General features: G+C 31.3%; 1 protein-coding gene across 2 annotated transcripts in view; it reads left to right on the forward strand.

Annotated features, from left to right (window-relative positions):
- Window positions 1–17,919, forward strand: part of Hgf (hepatocyte growth factor) — an 83,037-nt gene extending 65,118 nt beyond the window's left edge. For both annotated transcript variants that reach the window (XM_047562399.1, XM_047562400.1), the window contains 7 exons: window positions 5,051–5,089; window positions 6,288–6,384; window positions 9,307–9,381; window positions 10,318–10,464; window positions 10,962–11,068; window positions 11,192–11,337; window positions 14,097–17,919. In XM_047562399.1, the coding sequence (XP_047418355.1) occupies window positions 5,051–5,089; window positions 6,288–6,384; window positions 9,307–9,381; window positions 10,318–10,464; window positions 10,962–11,068; window positions 11,192–11,337; window positions 14,097–14,273 (788 nt within the window). In that variant the 3' untranslated portion in view covers window positions 14,274–17,919. The remainder of the gene's footprint in view (window positions 1–5,050; window positions 5,090–6,287; window positions 6,385–9,306; window positions 9,382–10,317; window positions 10,465–10,961; window positions 11,069–11,191; window positions 11,338–14,096) is intronic.
- The last annotated feature ends 268 nt before the right edge of the window (window positions 17,920–18,187 follow it).

An 18,187-nucleotide genomic window follows, 5' to 3' on the forward strand; every position in this document is an offset into this window, starting at 1 on the left:
AGATATAAAATATTTAATACGTTTGATCTACTTCACATAAAATTTGAAGTAAATTATTTCACATAAAGAGTTCTTCTATAACATTAAGAAAAAGATGTGAGAAATTGAGAGAATAATGAAGAAAATTAATCTTTTAGAATAAACATGGGAGTAGGAAGGATAGTAGAATTAATCAGACATTATTATCCTATTTATATATATATGATTAAATGATTGCTGTGATTCTACAACCACAAGAATAAGAAGTCATACTCCATTTATGTATGATGTGTCAAAATACATTCTACTGTCATGTATAACTAATTAGAACAAATTAAAAAATCGATGATTAATTAAATAAATCATGGCCTCCCATACAAAGAGAATGCCAAGCAGGCACCAGATTTATGCCATGAAATACTCAGTGATATCAAAAGATGCTTACACACTGTTGCAAAGATATACACCAACATATTTCTTGCAGGTATCTCTGGGTGGGGAAATTTTGGATGACTTTTATTCATTTTGCATAGTCATATTTTCTCATTTTCTACAAAGAATATTTATTACTTATATAATGAAAAGATCACAAACATTAAAAAGTGAAAAAAGAATAAAAATGAATAAATGAAAAGATATTCACTAGTAAAGAAAAAGAATTTAAAAAGCACAAAAAATAATATCTACTTATCAGAGTGACAAATAATAAAATGATGGTTAATATTAGTGAAAGCATGGGTAGTCATGCTCTCTCAATACTATGTTACTTTGAGAACATTAAAAATCCTGTCTGGAAGTCAGTTTGGAAGTTTGTAGCAAAAGCAATACAACGGATGTGAACCAGGAATTTTCTGCTTTTGCACTACTAACATTTGGGTTTGGATAAATCTTTATCCTAGGAGTCTCTTTTGTGTACCATAGGAGGTTTAATAGTGCCCTAGCCTTTGCCCATTAGATGCCAGTAGCAACATCCTCCCCTCCCTTGGCCCCACCACTAATCATAACAATAAAAATATCTCCAGACATGGCCAATGTTCCCTCCCCTCCAGGGGGTAGGCAAAATGACCGCCATTGAACTACACTGATTTTATTAACATGTATTCTTCATAATAATAAATAATGAAACACCTTATATATTTGAAAATAAATGGTATTTCCTGTTATATTGTATTTCCTCAGCTATAACCAGAACCTTTCAAATTAATTAGTGTTTTCCTAATGTTCTGTCTGCCTCTTTTTCCATGTTAGGGTTTGCATAGATCCTCAAAATATTCTGCTGGGGAAGATGTGTTCCAAGTTCTAACACTAAAATAGACAAAGAAACAAACAAACAAAAAAAAACCCTACCTCTCCAGAGAATACCATATGAGAAAAATATTTTGCAGAATTAAAGAATTATTTTTTTCTTTTTGTGGTCCTAGGGCTTGAATCCAGGGCCCCAGAATGATAGGCAAACACTCTACTATTGAACAACATCCCAGCTCAACTAAATACCAGTTTCACCACACAGTGCCTTTCTGTGATGTCTCTATGACTAGGAATAATGGAGACTCATAGAGGGTAGAGGGATTGAGGAAGAATGAAAAACTGATCTGCCTTCTAAAACAGATTATATTGCTTTCCTAACTGAATTTCTAATTATGCAAATCACAGCACATATGTATCGTTAGGTGTAAAATGCTCTCAGAGCCCTGTGATTGGTTTATAAACTTAACTAAGAGAGACTGCATTCTAATAATTTTAAAGATTCTAAAAGCTTTTTTCAAGCAGCATTTTAAAACTAAAAGGCACTAATGAGCTGTTGAAAGACTTCAGGGTGCTGTATTTGATTAAATGCTATTGCAGATAACTCATTTTTATTTCAAAGTATAATGAACATTAATTTTAATAAATATTTTTGCACTGTCATTTTTTCAATTAATATTTATAGGTAGGATTTATTTACATTTTCTCTCTGGTGAAAGGCTAATGAAATTTATCTTTAGAAGATTTGAGTTCTTATTATTTATTTAACCTCAGAGACTGTGTTAATCATTTTCACACTGTACATTTCTTTCACAAAACATGTAAAGGTTTTTATTCATATTCTTTAAAAATACTTATAATGCTTAACATATATTTTTAAGCTTATCAAATATGCAAAAATAAAATGTACAAATGCTTGTATGTTTGTTTACACACACACACACACTTTAGTATATCTTAGCAAAATCATAAGCATTTATGACAGAGAATGTAGTGGTTAAGAATTTCAATTCAGATTACCTGAGTAAGATTCCCAGTTCTATCTTGGGCAAATTACTTAACCACTTATAACTCATTCTGTGTTTAAAAATGTGCAGTAAAAGCACCTATCTCATTGGGCTATTGGGAATAGCATCTATTGCATAGTAAGCACTTAAAAACTTAATTTCTGTTTTTATTATTCATTTGTTCATAATTTTAAATGAACTACTATTGTATACAAAGTTCTATAAAAATTTTATGCTTACAAAAACATATACACACAGTTTCTTAATCTCGAATGTTTTATAGCATAGAAGAAAAATATTTATATAAATAATTGCAAGGCAATATAATCATGTAGTAAATATATATCAGTATATAAAAAGAGAATGAGCTTCATTGTCTCCCTGGAGAAATAGGTAATGTTCATAAAGTTTTGAATGAGAGTTGAAACTTTAAGAATATACTGAAAGAAAACTTTATGGTTTCCATAAGTGTGCAAATTTAATTCTGAGGCACAAAGATGAATGTACACACACACACACACACACACACACAAACACACACACATACCTACTCTTATCATAGATATGTTTTCCTTTATCAAATTTCAGTTGAACTAGTAAAAATTGGATTTATATCACATATATTGTTCTGACATGAGTGATGTGGTAGAGAGCGTGGGGAAAGTAAACAAGGAGGAGTGAGGACAGTATTTGAAAGAAATGAAAAAGGCCTGGAGATCAGCGTCACAAAGTTTTGCTCCAAATGTATGCCAGAAGAAACTTTGATGTTTCTTAAAAACTCAGAAGCCTAGAATCTCCAGAAATCTGGTTTTAAATGGTATTACAGTTTATTCTTAAGTGTGAGAAATATTGTATTATCAATAGTTTTATTATTATTAATTTTAGTATTTATTATTTTTTATTATAAAACTATTAATTGTTAAAAACCCAAACTGTAATATCTGCAAAAGCTTAAAACTTTAAATATTTTAGTAAGATACAATAATGAATTTATCACTTTGCTGACATATTAATCTGAATCCTTAAACACAGAAGACTTCATAGCCCATGAAGGATAGAAAGAGTAGTTTAATCTTTCTCATTACAACATAAAGAGTAAATACCTAGTTATTAAAAAATTTCAACTAATGGACTTGAGTGAAAAAGCCAACATCCTTGATACTCTAATATACTCTGCCTCAATCCTATCTTGTATTATAAACTGAAACACTGACCTCAGCTGACTCTACAACAACCTTCCCCCAGGATAAAGAAAAGGAAAGCAAAGTAATGAAATTCATGTTTGCCTTTACCTTTATTCATTTAGATCTGCTATAAACATTGATGTGGCTGCATCACTGTAGTGTACTGATTTTAAGTCCTTTGGGTATAGACCAAGGAGTGGGATAGCTGGGTCCAATGGTGGTTCCATTCCAAGTTTTCTAAGGAATCTCCATACTGCTTTCCAGAGTGGCTGCACCAATTTGCAACCCCACCAGCAATGTATGAATGTACCTTTTCCCCCACATCCTCGCCAATACCTATTGTTGCTTGTATTCTTGATAATAGACATTCTAATTGGGGTGAGATGAAATCTTAGGATAGTTTTGATTTGCCTTTCTCTTATTACTAGAGATGTTGAACATTTTTTCATTTGTCTGTTGACTGCTTGTAGATCTTCTTCTGTGAAGTGTCTGCTCAGTTCCTTAGCCCATTTATTGATTGGGTTATTTGTATTCTTGGTGTAAAGTTTTTTTGAGTTCTTTATAGATTCTGGAGATTAGTGCTCTATCTGAAGCGTGTGGCAAAGATTTGGAAAACGAACATAAATAAAAACTGTTTAGCATGAATTAATTCCCTTGAGTATCCTAATAAATAGCAATCAAATTTGCATCTCTTCCAAAGGAATTCATGTACCATTATTGTTTTGTTGCAGGTTTATTTGAGTTCAGGGCATTTACAGAAATTAACAACCAGCTGGGTGTAGATGGTGCCTGACTGAACTCTGTGCCATCAATTCTCAACAGTAGAGAATGTCTTGTGCTTCATTCATTATTCACAAGTATTTCCCAGATCCTAGCATCTTCTAAGCTTTTCTTTTTTCAGCAATTAAACCCCAATAGAGAGATCATGACGGAGGAGTAAATTCTGAGGATTTAGGTAGAATTAATAAGGTGTAGTTTCCTGTGTTTTCTTTTTCTCATACTTTTTAAAAACTAACATCTGGAAAAACAATCTTTGGAATATGCTAACAAAACATTTTTTATTATTTCACTTTCCAAGAGTGACACAGATTTCTATCTTCTAGAATTTTCTGCAGGGACTTCTTAAACATGTATAGTTTCAATTATTCTCAACCCCAACTTTTTTTCTGAAAGTAGTTTTTAGGAAAAAAATTAAATAGCTTAAAATTACACTAAAAACAAAATGTTCTAACTATCTGAAAGACCCAAGAGCAGTAATGAACAGTAATCCTATTAATGGAAAGTCCACCGGGTATAATAGTGAGCATCTTGGTAGAATGAGGCAGCTCTCTGAAGTTAGCAGTATAATTTAATCTGTGAAGGGTCATCCAATTACACACCTGATAGTCTCCACAATCATAAAATAGAGGACTTTTCTCATGTTAAGTACTACCAATAGTCTCATACATACAAAATTGTCTGATAAAAGTGATATAAAATTGCCCAGTAAGATATTACATTTTATCTTTTATTAAAATGTCAAGGATTTTGGTAAATTTTCCATTTCATCAAAACTTGGATTTTAATATATAGCTTTGGTTTTACACAGAGAAACATATATGAATTATGTATGTTTCTAAATATTTATATTTACAGGTGAAGGGGACACCACACCTACCATAGTCAATTTAGACCGTAAGTACCTTTCAAAATATAAAGTATAAATCTGAGTTTCTGTGTGTCACAAATGATGTTGTTATTTTCTTATAAAAACATCTTATTACTATAACAACTTCCATCATAAAAATAAGTCAATCTGTTTGTTTTATTTTTAAACATGTATTTTCCTACGTGTGGGTGTAGGATAGTCAAAGGCAACTGCATTCTAAATATGAAATTCAACTCTGTCAGAAAATTTCTAAGATATTCCATATGACTTTGAAAAGAGGACTTATATCTACTTTTAATTTGGGGCACAATGTATCTAATGAATCAGTTTTATAAATACCACCCTCCAGATGAAGTCAGGGTGCTGAAGTCAGAAAAAATGAAATCAGGGACTGGAAAGTTATTCAGTGCCTCTGTTCTGCTCTCTTAAAAGCTTTGTGCAGGGGACATCATCTAAGAAACTCAGTTAATCCTCAAAATGAGAATCCGTGGAAGCTACTTGCCTTTGATTTTCACATACTTTTTGAGCGAGAAGAAGTTACTCAAGTGTTTTGGTTTAAAAGACCACTTGCTGTGCCTCAGGCAAAGAAGCCAATGGAAATCTATTCTAGACCATGGACAGAGTACAAAGGATAAGACAAGGAACATAGAGGAGGGTTAGGCAAACGTTTACTCCAAAGAATTCTGAATTATGTCATTGACATAATGATTTGGATATAAGAATGCCATTTGGATATAATTTCAATAAATGTAATGTTAATAACGTTTCAAAATAGCTCTACATTCTCCCTGTACCGATTCATAATAACCAAATATGGTTTTGTTTTGTTTTCAATCAACCTATGGATTGCTACTGACATTTAGAAATAACCACTGCAAATAACATATTTTTCATTTTATGTTGAGGTTGGCGAGGGGAATACTTTTGTGTTGGGCTTGAAAAACTTGTTCTTAGTGCATGGCTTAGCACAGCCATTGTCACTATGATGACAGTCCTGTCTGCCTTGAGTTGACGAGTTTTTTTGTCACTCAAGAAAAAAGATGAGCATGGCAAATGTTAGGGACTTGATTCTGAACTTTGGTCTTGTAATACTCTTTTTCCAAAATGTCCTGATGCAATTATAGTAGATACGTTTATCTAGGTATCATTGCACTTAAAAAAACTAACAGTCACCGATTATTTTAAAATATTATATTAAAATGTTATATTTGCTCCTGTTTTCAGATCCTGTAATATCCTGCGCTAAAACAAAACAATTGAGAGTTGTAAACGGGATTCCAACACGAACAAATGTAGGATGGATGGTTAGTTTGAAATACAGGTAATTATTAACAGACACAGATCATATATATTCAATTGATTTGCAGAGTCAGAGTCCCAGGAGTATGGTCACATGTGGTCATGAAGACTGTGCCCTCCACAGGGGACTTAGCCAGGGAGGTCAATGAATGGTCTTATCATATGTTTGCTAAACTATAAGAATTGGATTTTGTAATTTTATTCATTGATTTATTATTTTAATTTTTAAAAATCAGAGCTAGCCTTCTTAAATTTGTTCACAAAATTTCCATATATGCAGCCAATGTCCCTGATTCCAAGTGACTGTTTAGTTTTGATTAAATAAAAGAAAACCACAAGAACTTATAAAACCTTAATATCACCATAGTGATTATAATGCATGTGTTGCTAATCTTCTATTGAATATTATGACTTTATTTTCTAACGTGTATGTATAATCATCTCAGAAATTTTTGTTTTTATTTTTTACTTTGTTATTGAAATGAAAAGTGGTATTTTTAAAATTTGAGATTATTTTATTATGAGAAAAATTAACAATCTTTTAAATAGTTAAATAGTCTTGATTTTATAATAATTGGTGTGGCTAAAGAATTTTAAATATGCTTAGTTCTCAATGCTTTTAAATATCAGTGACATGACCTATATAGATTCATTTTGCAAGTTATCTCATAATAGAAAAATAAGCTTAGTTATTGTGCCACAAGAATATATAATAGGGGTGTGGAGTGACAGAAGAATGGAGGAACATTAAATTATGTAGAAGAAAATGAGAGGGAGGCAGGTTATGAAAAATGGTGGCATGAGACAGACATCATTACCTATGTACAAGTATGGTTACACGAATGGTTTGAATCTACATCGTGCCCAACGATAGAAAGGAAATGATGCACCCCATTTGTGTACAATGAATCAAAATGCAGCCTGTAAAAAATAAAAAAAATAATTAAACAAAACAAAACAAAATTAAGACCATGAAAGGTCTATCCAACTAACAGAAACTATTGGTTGTCATTTCATTTTTCCATAAACACTATTTCCCTAATTCTAGGGAAGTCACTATGAAATTCCATTGCAAACAATTCTGCCATAGCACTCCCAGTGCCTAAAAAAAAAAAAAAAAAAAAAAAAAGGATTATATGTTGAAAATATGAATTAACTTAAAATCTCATCTTACATCTTTCTGTGTCCTCTTTGCATTAATCCGTGTAGTTCTTAGAATGCTAAGATATCTGTTTCCATCTGAATTTCATGCAGCTCCCCCAAAATGCACCTGAATCCCAGCTACACTTTTTCCCAGTGTTTGAGACATGCTACATTTCTCCCTCCAAGCCTTCAAGCACTTTTTCCTACTGCGTGTTGTGGTCTTTCTCCTTCTGAAAATTTCTCCTCATTCTTCAGATCGCAACTTGAATATCTCCTCTTTCATGGAAACTTGCCTTCACCCCTGGCCTCCTGGAATAGAGCAAGTATATCTAGAGATAGAGAATAGAGACAACCTGAAACTGAAGTCCTTCTATGAAAAAATCAATTCTTGGCAAGAATGGGGTTTATGTCCTTTGACTTCAGGTCACCACAGCATTGTAGGAAATGGCCTAAAGACCTTTTTAGTATATCCTCTCAAGGACTAACTCATCAGACTTAATGTTTATGGATGTAATTATGATGTAGCTGTCCTAGGCTTGTAGTACTGAAATAGAATTATGAAGCTAACTAGAATAGGAAGGTGATTGAGTATTATGAAGATTTTATAAACACCAAAATTTTTGAAGTGTTTAATTTTCTTTATTATAGAAAAATGTTCTTTATTATACAATTTAAACTAAATTTGGAGATTTAATATTCTTTTTCATAAAAAATGTTCTAAGATTCCAAATATCTTAATTAAATTAGTGATTCTTTGTTAACTCATAACCCCAGAAGAAAAAATACATATACTTTGGACTTATTTTTATCAACTGGAAAATATACAAGGAGACTCTTCTAGTAATACCTCTCTTAGAGGCTGCAAGTGAAACCGTTTGAATTTAAAGTAACATAAACTTTTAGAATTTTTTTTTCTTTTAAGTCCAAGTTCTTAGTAACACCAGCTGTTTATTCTTCCAAAATATGTATTGAGAGGAACAGAAATTAAAACTCAACATATACTCTTATCCTCCTGTGTGGTAAAGGCCATAAATTACTGTGGTCTTACTCTGGAAATGTTCTAGTATTATCCTCTGAAGCACTGAACATCTGTACTCTTAAAAAATGTGAATTGTGAAAAGTTGTACTTTCCCCATGTTTCTGCCAAAAAGAATGAATCTAAGATTTTATATATTGGCAAATAAATGTACTCATGCTTATTCTTTACAAACATTTTGCAGTTTCCTAGATGGTTTGTTTTGCAGAATTAATTTCCTCTTATAAATTAAATATTATATGGATGGTCTTATACTGAACAATTTGTTCAAACACTGTAATATTTTAGCCTATTAACACTAGGTAATGGTAGGGGAAGAAGTAGTATAAAAATGACAAATATTACTACCACTGGATTTTTTTTCAGTGTTCTAAGAAAACCTCCAGTTTGTATTTTTCATAATCAAATTCTGAATCTAAAACAGGCCCACGTGTTTTCATTCTAATCATTCTGTATGGAGCACATAATTTCTCTCACAAGGATAGATACATGTACACATAGATGTATGTGTTGGTTCTTTAAACCATAAAATTGATTTAATGAGATTGTAATTACATCATGAAAACAAAATTGTTGATGCTGCAATCCCCAAATATCATCCTTCAGATAAAAGAACTGCTAGTCATTTTATTCCAGTTGGGTTAATGTCTATGCTTTCCTCTCCAGTGCATTTATTTTTAACAAATGAAGAAACAGGTTTTACATTAACTGGCAGGCATTCTTTCTGCACAGACATTACTTGTTTCTCTTTCCTCTTTCTCACAGAAATAAACATATCTGCGGAGGATCATTGATAAAGGAAAGTTGGGTTCTTACTGCAAGACAATGTTTCCCTGCTAGGTAAAGTGTATTTTACATCAGTATTTGTTCTGAGAATTTAAAAATATGTATGCTCTCTGCTTAGCTTTCAAGTTTAGAGTGTGTTTTTATTTTACAGAAGATGCTGCAACACGGGGTGAACATATTCATTCTTTTTTAATCTAACGAACAAAACTTTGGCTTCACTGATATTTTTGTATGCAACGCTACGTTCAGTTTACATCTTTTCATGATCAACGGAACTCTCACTTGGGAAAATATTTACTTGAATTATGTAAATCAGTAATATCCCAACCTCCCAACTGCTTTTGGTATTTCTAGATAGAAATTCTTTTTCTTTCTAAATTATCAACAAACTGTTCTCAGTTCTCACTTTCTCTCATGTATACAGCCAAACTTAGAATCATCCTGGGAATAATTTCAATGAAAATTAGCCTAAAGAAAAGATCAAGAACGAATAAAAAAATTTAAAAAATAAAGATAAGGAGACAGCATTTGTAAGCTTCCCCAAATTATGATTCCCCAAAATATGATAAGCTTCATATCAAATTCACGTTTTTTTTTGTTTAAAACTTCAACCCTTATAAATAAACCAAATGCATACACAACTCGGATAAAGCAAAAATTTCAGTAAAATTAAAATTCATGTAAAGAACTTTGAGAATTTTTCACAAGTGACTTGCTCTGTAATAAGTATATAAAAATATTTTTTAAAAAAGCTGTTTAGAATTCCAGCAATTTAATAAAAGTTCTACTTATACAAGCTTGTAGTATTCAGAATCTTCTATAATAAATATATTGTTCTTTATTATACTTTGAGTCACATTTTAAACTTGTTTATCTACTCTTATAAGTTAAATATATATATATATACTATTTATATATGTTATATTATATATGCTATTATACAATTTGGAGTTATATTTTATATGAATTATATTTTATATTTTTACTTAGAAATAAAGACTTGAAGGATTATGAAGCTTGGCTTGGAGTTCATGATGTCCATGGAAGAGGAGATGAGAAACGCAAACAGGTTTTAAATGTTTCCCAGCTGGTATATGGACCTGAAGGATCAGATCTGGTTTTATTGAAGCTTGCTAGGTTAGTTCCTTTGGAAGATTTTGTATTTTTAACTGAGACTAAAATTGTTGAAACATTTTTCTTCAGTTGTGTGACTATTCTTCCTCTCTTATGTAGATCTATTATTTTCTATGTCATGTGTCATATATGTGTAGATATGTGTGTGTGTGTGACTACTTTCAGAATTTTCAAACATGAATATATAGAGTTGACTCATAGTCTGGTCGGTGTATTTTGAAACTGAATGTTAGTGAGCAGTTATTTGATAATTTTAAAATGAAAAATAATGATTTTTAAACAAATGCAGTGACCATTTATTCTTAAATACCAGCAAGAAAATTACTCTTTACTATCTACTTCAATTTTTTTCATTATAGACAGTCTTCTGTTTTTAAATAAACAATATTTCATTTCCCAAGCCTTAGCCTAAATAGTACATTATATGTGAACACCACATTTTAAATGCTAATGTGTTGAATCCAGTTGATAGTACTAACCATTATATTTTCTCTTTTCAGGCCTGCTATCTTGGATGATTTTGTTAGTACGATTGATTTACCTAATTATGGATGCACAATTCCTGAAAAGACCACTTGCAGTGTTTATGGCTGGGGCTACACTGGATGTAAGCTACTTTTTAAAAGATGAGGCAATATCATATTTATTTTATATATAAAATTTTGTATTTACTTCTTTTTCTCACCTTTACCTTATGCTCATTAGCTGTATATTTTTTGCACTATTCCAGTGATCAACTCTGATGGTCTATTACGGGTAGCACATCTGTATATTATGGGGAATGAGAAATGCAGTCAGCATCACCAAGGGAAGGTAACTTTGAATGAATCTGAAATATGTGCTGGGGCTGAAAAGATTGGATCAGGACCATGCGAGGTAAAATGGAAGTTCTTTAATAGAGAATATATGATTGATAGCATAGTTTCTTACATGCTTTATGTTTGTTTATTTTCTGCAAAGCAAATAATTGAAAACCAACCTGTTTGAGGAGTAAGGAACTGCAAAGGATAACCATGGGTTATTTTTACACATTTCTGTTAATTAAACAATAAGACAACCCATGCTTCATTCACAGCAAACTGATGACATTTGCCTCTCAAAACGATAATAAATGAATACAGCGAAAAGGCTATGGGAAAACTGCAGAGAGTGGAAGTATCCAAATCAGTTTGATACAACTTACATTTTTGTCATGTTTTTCTCAATTTAGCTGATCCTCCCAAATTCTCCCTAAATGAACCCCATTAATATTAAGAGATACATTCCTGGTTTAAACTTTAAATATGTTTGGGGGTAGACTGTGTGTGCTGTGTGTGCATGTGTGTGTGTGTGTGTGTGTGTGTGTGTGTGTGTGTGTGTAAACAAATTCCTTAAAAAAAAACTAAAGGTCAAAGTTTATGAGTTTAAGAGCTTGGACATTTTCATTTGTTAGGCAACTGTTCTTTCGACTTGGCAGGGTTCCTATCCCAATTTTACATAGACAAGCTGTTAAACTGCTATTTTAGATGTATTTTGAATGTGAGAGGCATGTTCTTCAACCTCAGAGCTGTGGCATTGTGGGATACTCTGCACTAGAGCACAAAATGAGTTCAATGACAGTGAAATGCACAGGGATATATAAGAAAGTGTACAACCTTGGTGTGGGATATATACATGTATTGAAATTCATGTATTGTATGCCTTGCTCTAAGATTTTATACCTAAAAAGAAGATGTTTACTAAGTTACAGAGATTTTTAGAACTGCTTTGAAGTGATATGGTTAGAAACAGACCATGTGCTTGCTTATAAACAATTTCAAAGTTGGTGTCTTTCCAGCAAATGAGTACTACTGCGCTATCACAAGGAACAAATTATAAAAAGGGAACATCTAAAATAAATATGTTTTTTTAAAAAAAGTTTTAATAATTCTATGAGCTCTAAAGCTTTCAGCTACGTGTAATTTTACATACACCTAGAAAGCCAGGTACTTTTCACAGCCTATTGCCATTCCCACCAATGACTTGACAGCTGCTCTTCAGATATAGCCGTCAGTCTGATTTGTCATCTATACAGTCTTCATTTCCTTACTTTGACATTAAGCCTTTATTCCATATTGGCTATTTGTAGCTTTATTGATAAGACTTGCTTTTAAATTTTTGTTACTACTTTAAAATAAATTTATCCTCCAGAATGTCTATGTATATGTATATGAGTATGTATATATAAATATAAATATATCTATAATTGAATTTAAAACAAAGTAATTTAACCACTGAAAGAACTTTGAAAGAAGAATCTCTGAAATTTTATGTTATCAATAGTATCTCATCAACAGTGTTTCCAAAGGGTTATTAGGAATCACTAGTTCCTTTCTTTAGAAATCAATTTTATTGCCTTGAAGACACAGTTTATAGAATAAGTCTTTTATATACTATTTGATGTTTTACTTCTTCAATTTTCCCTATCACAGAATACTGATGGCTCTCTTTTCACCTGTATTGCACAACTACATTTTGCAGTGATTTAGTTTTATCTCACTCCATCACATTTATAGTAAAATTAAGATAGTTTTGAACCCTCTTTTCTATATAAGGATGCCCGGTCAATGCATTTTTGGGAAACTGCGTGGTAAATAAAAGTGATGGAGCACAGTTATAATGATTATATATAAGAATATATGTAGCTATATGTAGGTGGATATTTATACAACTATGTATGTATATAACTATATATGAATATGTATTTATAGAAACATACCCATATCAATCTATCAATCTATATTCATTTCATCTATATTTGATACAATAATATTGCCATATAAGAAATGCCACGAAATCATGCAATACCATCTAGAAAGTTGGTATAAAATATAAATATGTTAACTACTAATTGCAACTGTAACTGGAGGGATACTACTTGCCTGGAAAGACAACTTACAAATAATAAATATGATTATTTTATCAACTCTAAGCTTTTTATTTACCTTGTTAAGATCATCTAGGGACAAGTTGGAAGAAGGAAGAAAAAGTTAGAAATAAGAGAAATATTAATATAATTGAAGCATTAAAATAAGGATTACAAGAGGGTTTCACGTGTATTAGTATTTTTACACATTTTCCAAACTTTCTATGTTGAAAGAAGATTTGCATTATCAGAAGATCAAAATAAATATAAAATTGACCTTATTAAATAAATGGTCATTTGTTTTTCTGCATTTAGCAAAGAAAAAGAAAACTTCAAAGAAAGAGTGAATATTCTGGAAAAATCAAATCAAGTCATTGTGTGTGTGTGTGTGTGTGTGTGTGTGTGTGTGTGTGTTTGTGTTCACTGTGCTGGGGATGGTACCCAAGACTTCACACATGCTAAGCAAGCTCTCTGTTACTGACCTGTACCCAACCTGTGTGAGTCATGCTAAAGTGATTACAGCATGTGACAGAATACTTTGAATTTTATAATCTTACATGGTTATTCAATAGAAAGACAAGCAGTTATCCAACACGCCAATTTTTATCTATTCCTATTCCAGTTTCTGTTATTCCCTTTTACTTGTTTGTATGCCCTAGAGTTGCAAATCAGCATAGGATTATGTAAATAAATTGTATTTTTAAAAATGTCTTAAATAATACTTTGTTGTTGTGACATGTGTTCTTCCTAGGGCGATTATGGTGGACCACTTGTTTGTGAACAACACAAGATGAGAATGGTTCTTGGTGTCATTGTTCCTGGCCGTGGATGTGCTATCCCAAATCGACCTGGTATATTTGTCCGAGTAGCTTATTATGCAAAGTGGATACACAAAATAATTTTAACATATAAAGTACCACAGTCATAGCTGAAATATGTCTGAAACGTCCATCAATATGTGATGATTTTTACAAGAAGATTTCAGAGAACGTGGAATGAAAATGTTCCCTAAAATAATCCTAAAAACAACTACTTGAGTGTCATGTTTGTTAAGATACTCATTAATATATATGGGTGTTTTCTGTTGTTCTGTTTGTCAGTGTTACTTTTTAAATGTTGAAGTGAATTAAGGTACATGCAAGTGCAGTAACATATCTCCTGAAGATACTTGAATGGATTACAAGTGCAAAGGTTTAATTGCTGGATGATAAAGGATTTAATAGGAAAGTTCAATTAATCTCTCTACGCTGCTTTCCAAGGTTAGTTTCATCATGATAAATAAACCATAAGTTAAAAATTATCTTAACCTCATCCTAACAATTTATACCTTATGTTCTTAAATTGTAACTCTATATAAAATTATATTACCTTTCATATGCCATATATTGGAATTCATTCATTTCTTCTTTCTGTGTATCCTACCATACTGGTACACACACACCCTTTTATAAAAACACATACCCATTACACATGTCAGGATACACATGTGCCATGCACTACAGTTTAAGTAGTGGTTTATCTAGTATAACCCCTAAATATTTTGGAGGGAAATCCACAATTTTTAATAATGTAGACATTTCTAAAGATCAGTAGAAATTTAAGGCAAGGTACAAGATAGAAGTGACTATCCTCTGTACATAAACTAGAGATGTCTTCTACTGACAGGCATTTAAAGTGAGATCAGGACCTGCAGAGTTAAAAAATGCTTAATCTAGATGTTTACATATATTTATTATCCTAGTAATTTCATGTAGTTTCTAACTATTAAAGTGGAGACAGAAATAGGTATATTTGTATATGTCTTTCCTCCAAATTTTGGGCCACTTATTTATGTAAGATATTTGTAGGCCTATTTTCCTAAAACATATCCTAGTTTCTCAAATTCATATCTGATTGAAGAAATTTAAGTGTCTTGGTCACTAAAATTGTATTTAAATAGCTTAATTCCAAGAATTGTCACTGTAATTGAATTCTAACTCATTCTCCTTGAATATTTAAAAATTATTTAAGAGGAAAACTTCCATATGTCCCTTAAGTTTTCCTAATAGCTCTTAATTAAATCATGCATATTTGAGGAAAAAGGGAAATACTTTCCTCAAACTGGTAACTTTTTAGCTCACTAAATTTTTATTCAGGTAAGGAAAAACAATATATAAAAAGTAAGGAAAGGAAGTAGTTTGTCTAAACTTTTATATTCAACTATATTTTAACAAGTGGAGTTGGATCTGCTGAATCAGATAATCTATCCAGAGACCTTCACTTTATCTTATTTCATTTTACATACCCCTTTCCTAGTGCCATAGGAAATATTCACTTAGATTTTGTATTCTGTATGATAAAAGCCAAATTATCATATTTATTATTCTATTTCCATGACTAGCTAACAAATCACACATTTGTCAAGAAATGGGATAACAAAGATTCATAAAATAGGCTCTGAATTTTCACAAAATCCCCCTGTATTTAAACAGGAATAATTAAAAATAATTATGTTTTGAATGTTTGAAGCCAGTATTCCCATTTCTCTAATTTGGTTCTCTTAAATCATTTTTTATGAAGGCCAAGGATTGAAACAATGCCCTAAAAGTTCTCTAGTATATGCTTCAATCTGAAGTAAAATGATTTTAAAAGTATTGGAGAGCTCAGTCCACAGAGTACAGGGGCAGCAAATTAAAAAATGCTTATAAACATTGTGGAAAAAAAGTATATATAAAGAATATAGAGAGGATAAGTGCTGGTATTAATAAACGGTGGAAGCAAAGAAAGATCCAACTAGATATCAGTCCACATCATCTTGAGTGTTTTTTCTTTCCCTTATTTAATATACCATTTTAATAAAGACATAAAAATTTCAAGCCATATTGTCAAAATCTTAGAGTACTTTTCATAGTTTCTTCTTGCTGAACTGGCTAAAAATTGTTGTATATTAATCATATTGGTAAAACCTTGAAACACTTGCTATAACTTAAAATACTTACATTTTAAACTATTTTTTCATGTCTTTTCCTGTAATTTTCCATGCAAAGAGAGGTAGGAATTACCTAGATACAAGATGCAGCTAACTTTTTAGAGATTTTGCATTCAGTGTTTTCCGTTTCATCAAAGGGTAAAAATAACATTAATAAGTCATTAAACATGGTATACAAAGCAATTCTCTCTTTGGAAGTTTCCTTTGGATAGAAGGAAATGGATGGCATTGACAATGAAAATCAGGTGAACAGGACCCATGTTATTTTAGGTGGTATGACAGGGGCAACCATCTCATTATTCTCTGGTGAAAGATGCTATTTACTGTGTGTTTTTCTCTGAATAAAATATAAGAGAGAATGGTAAAATCAGTTTATCCAGAAATCCATTTTATTCTGCATCATGGACAAAAAGTCCTTTTAAATTAAAAAAGTTTTCAATGCTATTTTTGTTTTGGCTGTGTGAGTAATGGTTATATGCTGTTTTATTTGTAGACATTTTCTTATGTCTACCAGGAATAGAAATGTAAAATTAAAATATTTGTCATAATGCCTCTGCCGTGCAGAAGGGATGATATGCCTTTTGTATACTTCTTTAATTTTATTGTAAAATGTATAATGACTTTTACCTCTTTGCTGTGGGCAGGTCCTCAGTAAAATGGTTTATATCGAGTCAATCTGTAGTATTAACAGGCTCTTGCTTGCCATCTAAGTGTCTCAAACTACGGGGAAGGTGAGACAGTAGAAGGCAAGAAAAATAACAATAATGGCATGTGATAGCAAAATTGTATTTCACTTATTCCTGTGAATATTTCTTGTTGGTACCAATGGTACTGTACAAAGTGAATGTTATAGCCACGGCATTCTCTTGAAAAGAACACTGTCAAGAAGTAGGAAATTGCTGTCAGGTATTTTCTTCTTTCCAAATATTTTTCTTTAAAAAGAAATACTAGCTTTTACAACATAGAGATCATCAGGTAAAGAGTTTTAATAAGCTGTCATAATAAAAAGCCTTAGGTTGATTTACCAAGGTTCAAAAAATGACTGCTTTCAATTACTATGTCTCATAGAAAAAGTAATTTGAAAAATGAAATTAATTTGTATAAGCAGATATATTTATCTTTGTAAAATAATTTTTGATGAAATACTTTTCATGACTAAGTCCAAAAAGTTATCTTCAATATTCAACTGAGTTTAGAACCAAGAATTTACTAATTAAAAAAAAAACAATTAAAATTTTGTGGACCCTATAACTCTTGACATTGTAACTTTTAAGTAGGTTCATTTCCATTTGCACAGAAAGTTTCTATCTTTAGGAAACTGAAAATGCAATACTGTGGATATTATGATTGTTTGTCTTGTGTGTAAATAGGAAACTGATAAGCTGCCTATTGAGTGGTATAGCTGGATGCTTACCCAAAAAAAGGGAACACTGTGGTTATGACTTGTATTATAAAGTTTCTGTAGTTAATAAAGTTGTTATTTTTATAACCATGATTATATTATTATTCTTAATAATAATAAAATATTTTATCAAAATGCTTCCCTTCTCTTTTATAATTTTATGCACATTTTTGTGTTCGTCCTAGGACTTTAATGTCCAAAACAACAATAACATTTACTTAAATGACAGAAATTACATATACTTTGTTGCAAGAAATGTATAAGTTGTTTACAGAACTAAGACAAGAAATCTACTCCATTCCAGCTCTATCCATGGTGATATCAGTGGTCTTCAATAAACAATTTCTGTGCATTTTGGTCTCTCCAATTGTAACATATAATTCTTTATTTTTTATATTTGCTAGAATGGTACTTTGCCACTATATGCAGCAAAATATTATCATGAATGATTACTTAATTTCATTTACCATAT

The sequence above is a fragment of the Sciurus carolinensis genome, chromosome 8 (assembly GCF_902686445.1).
Source record: "Sciurus carolinensis chromosome 8, mSciCar1.2, whole genome shotgun sequence".
Classification (NCBI taxonomy): Eukaryota; Metazoa; Chordata; class Mammalia; order Rodentia; family Sciuridae; genus Sciurus; species Sciurus carolinensis.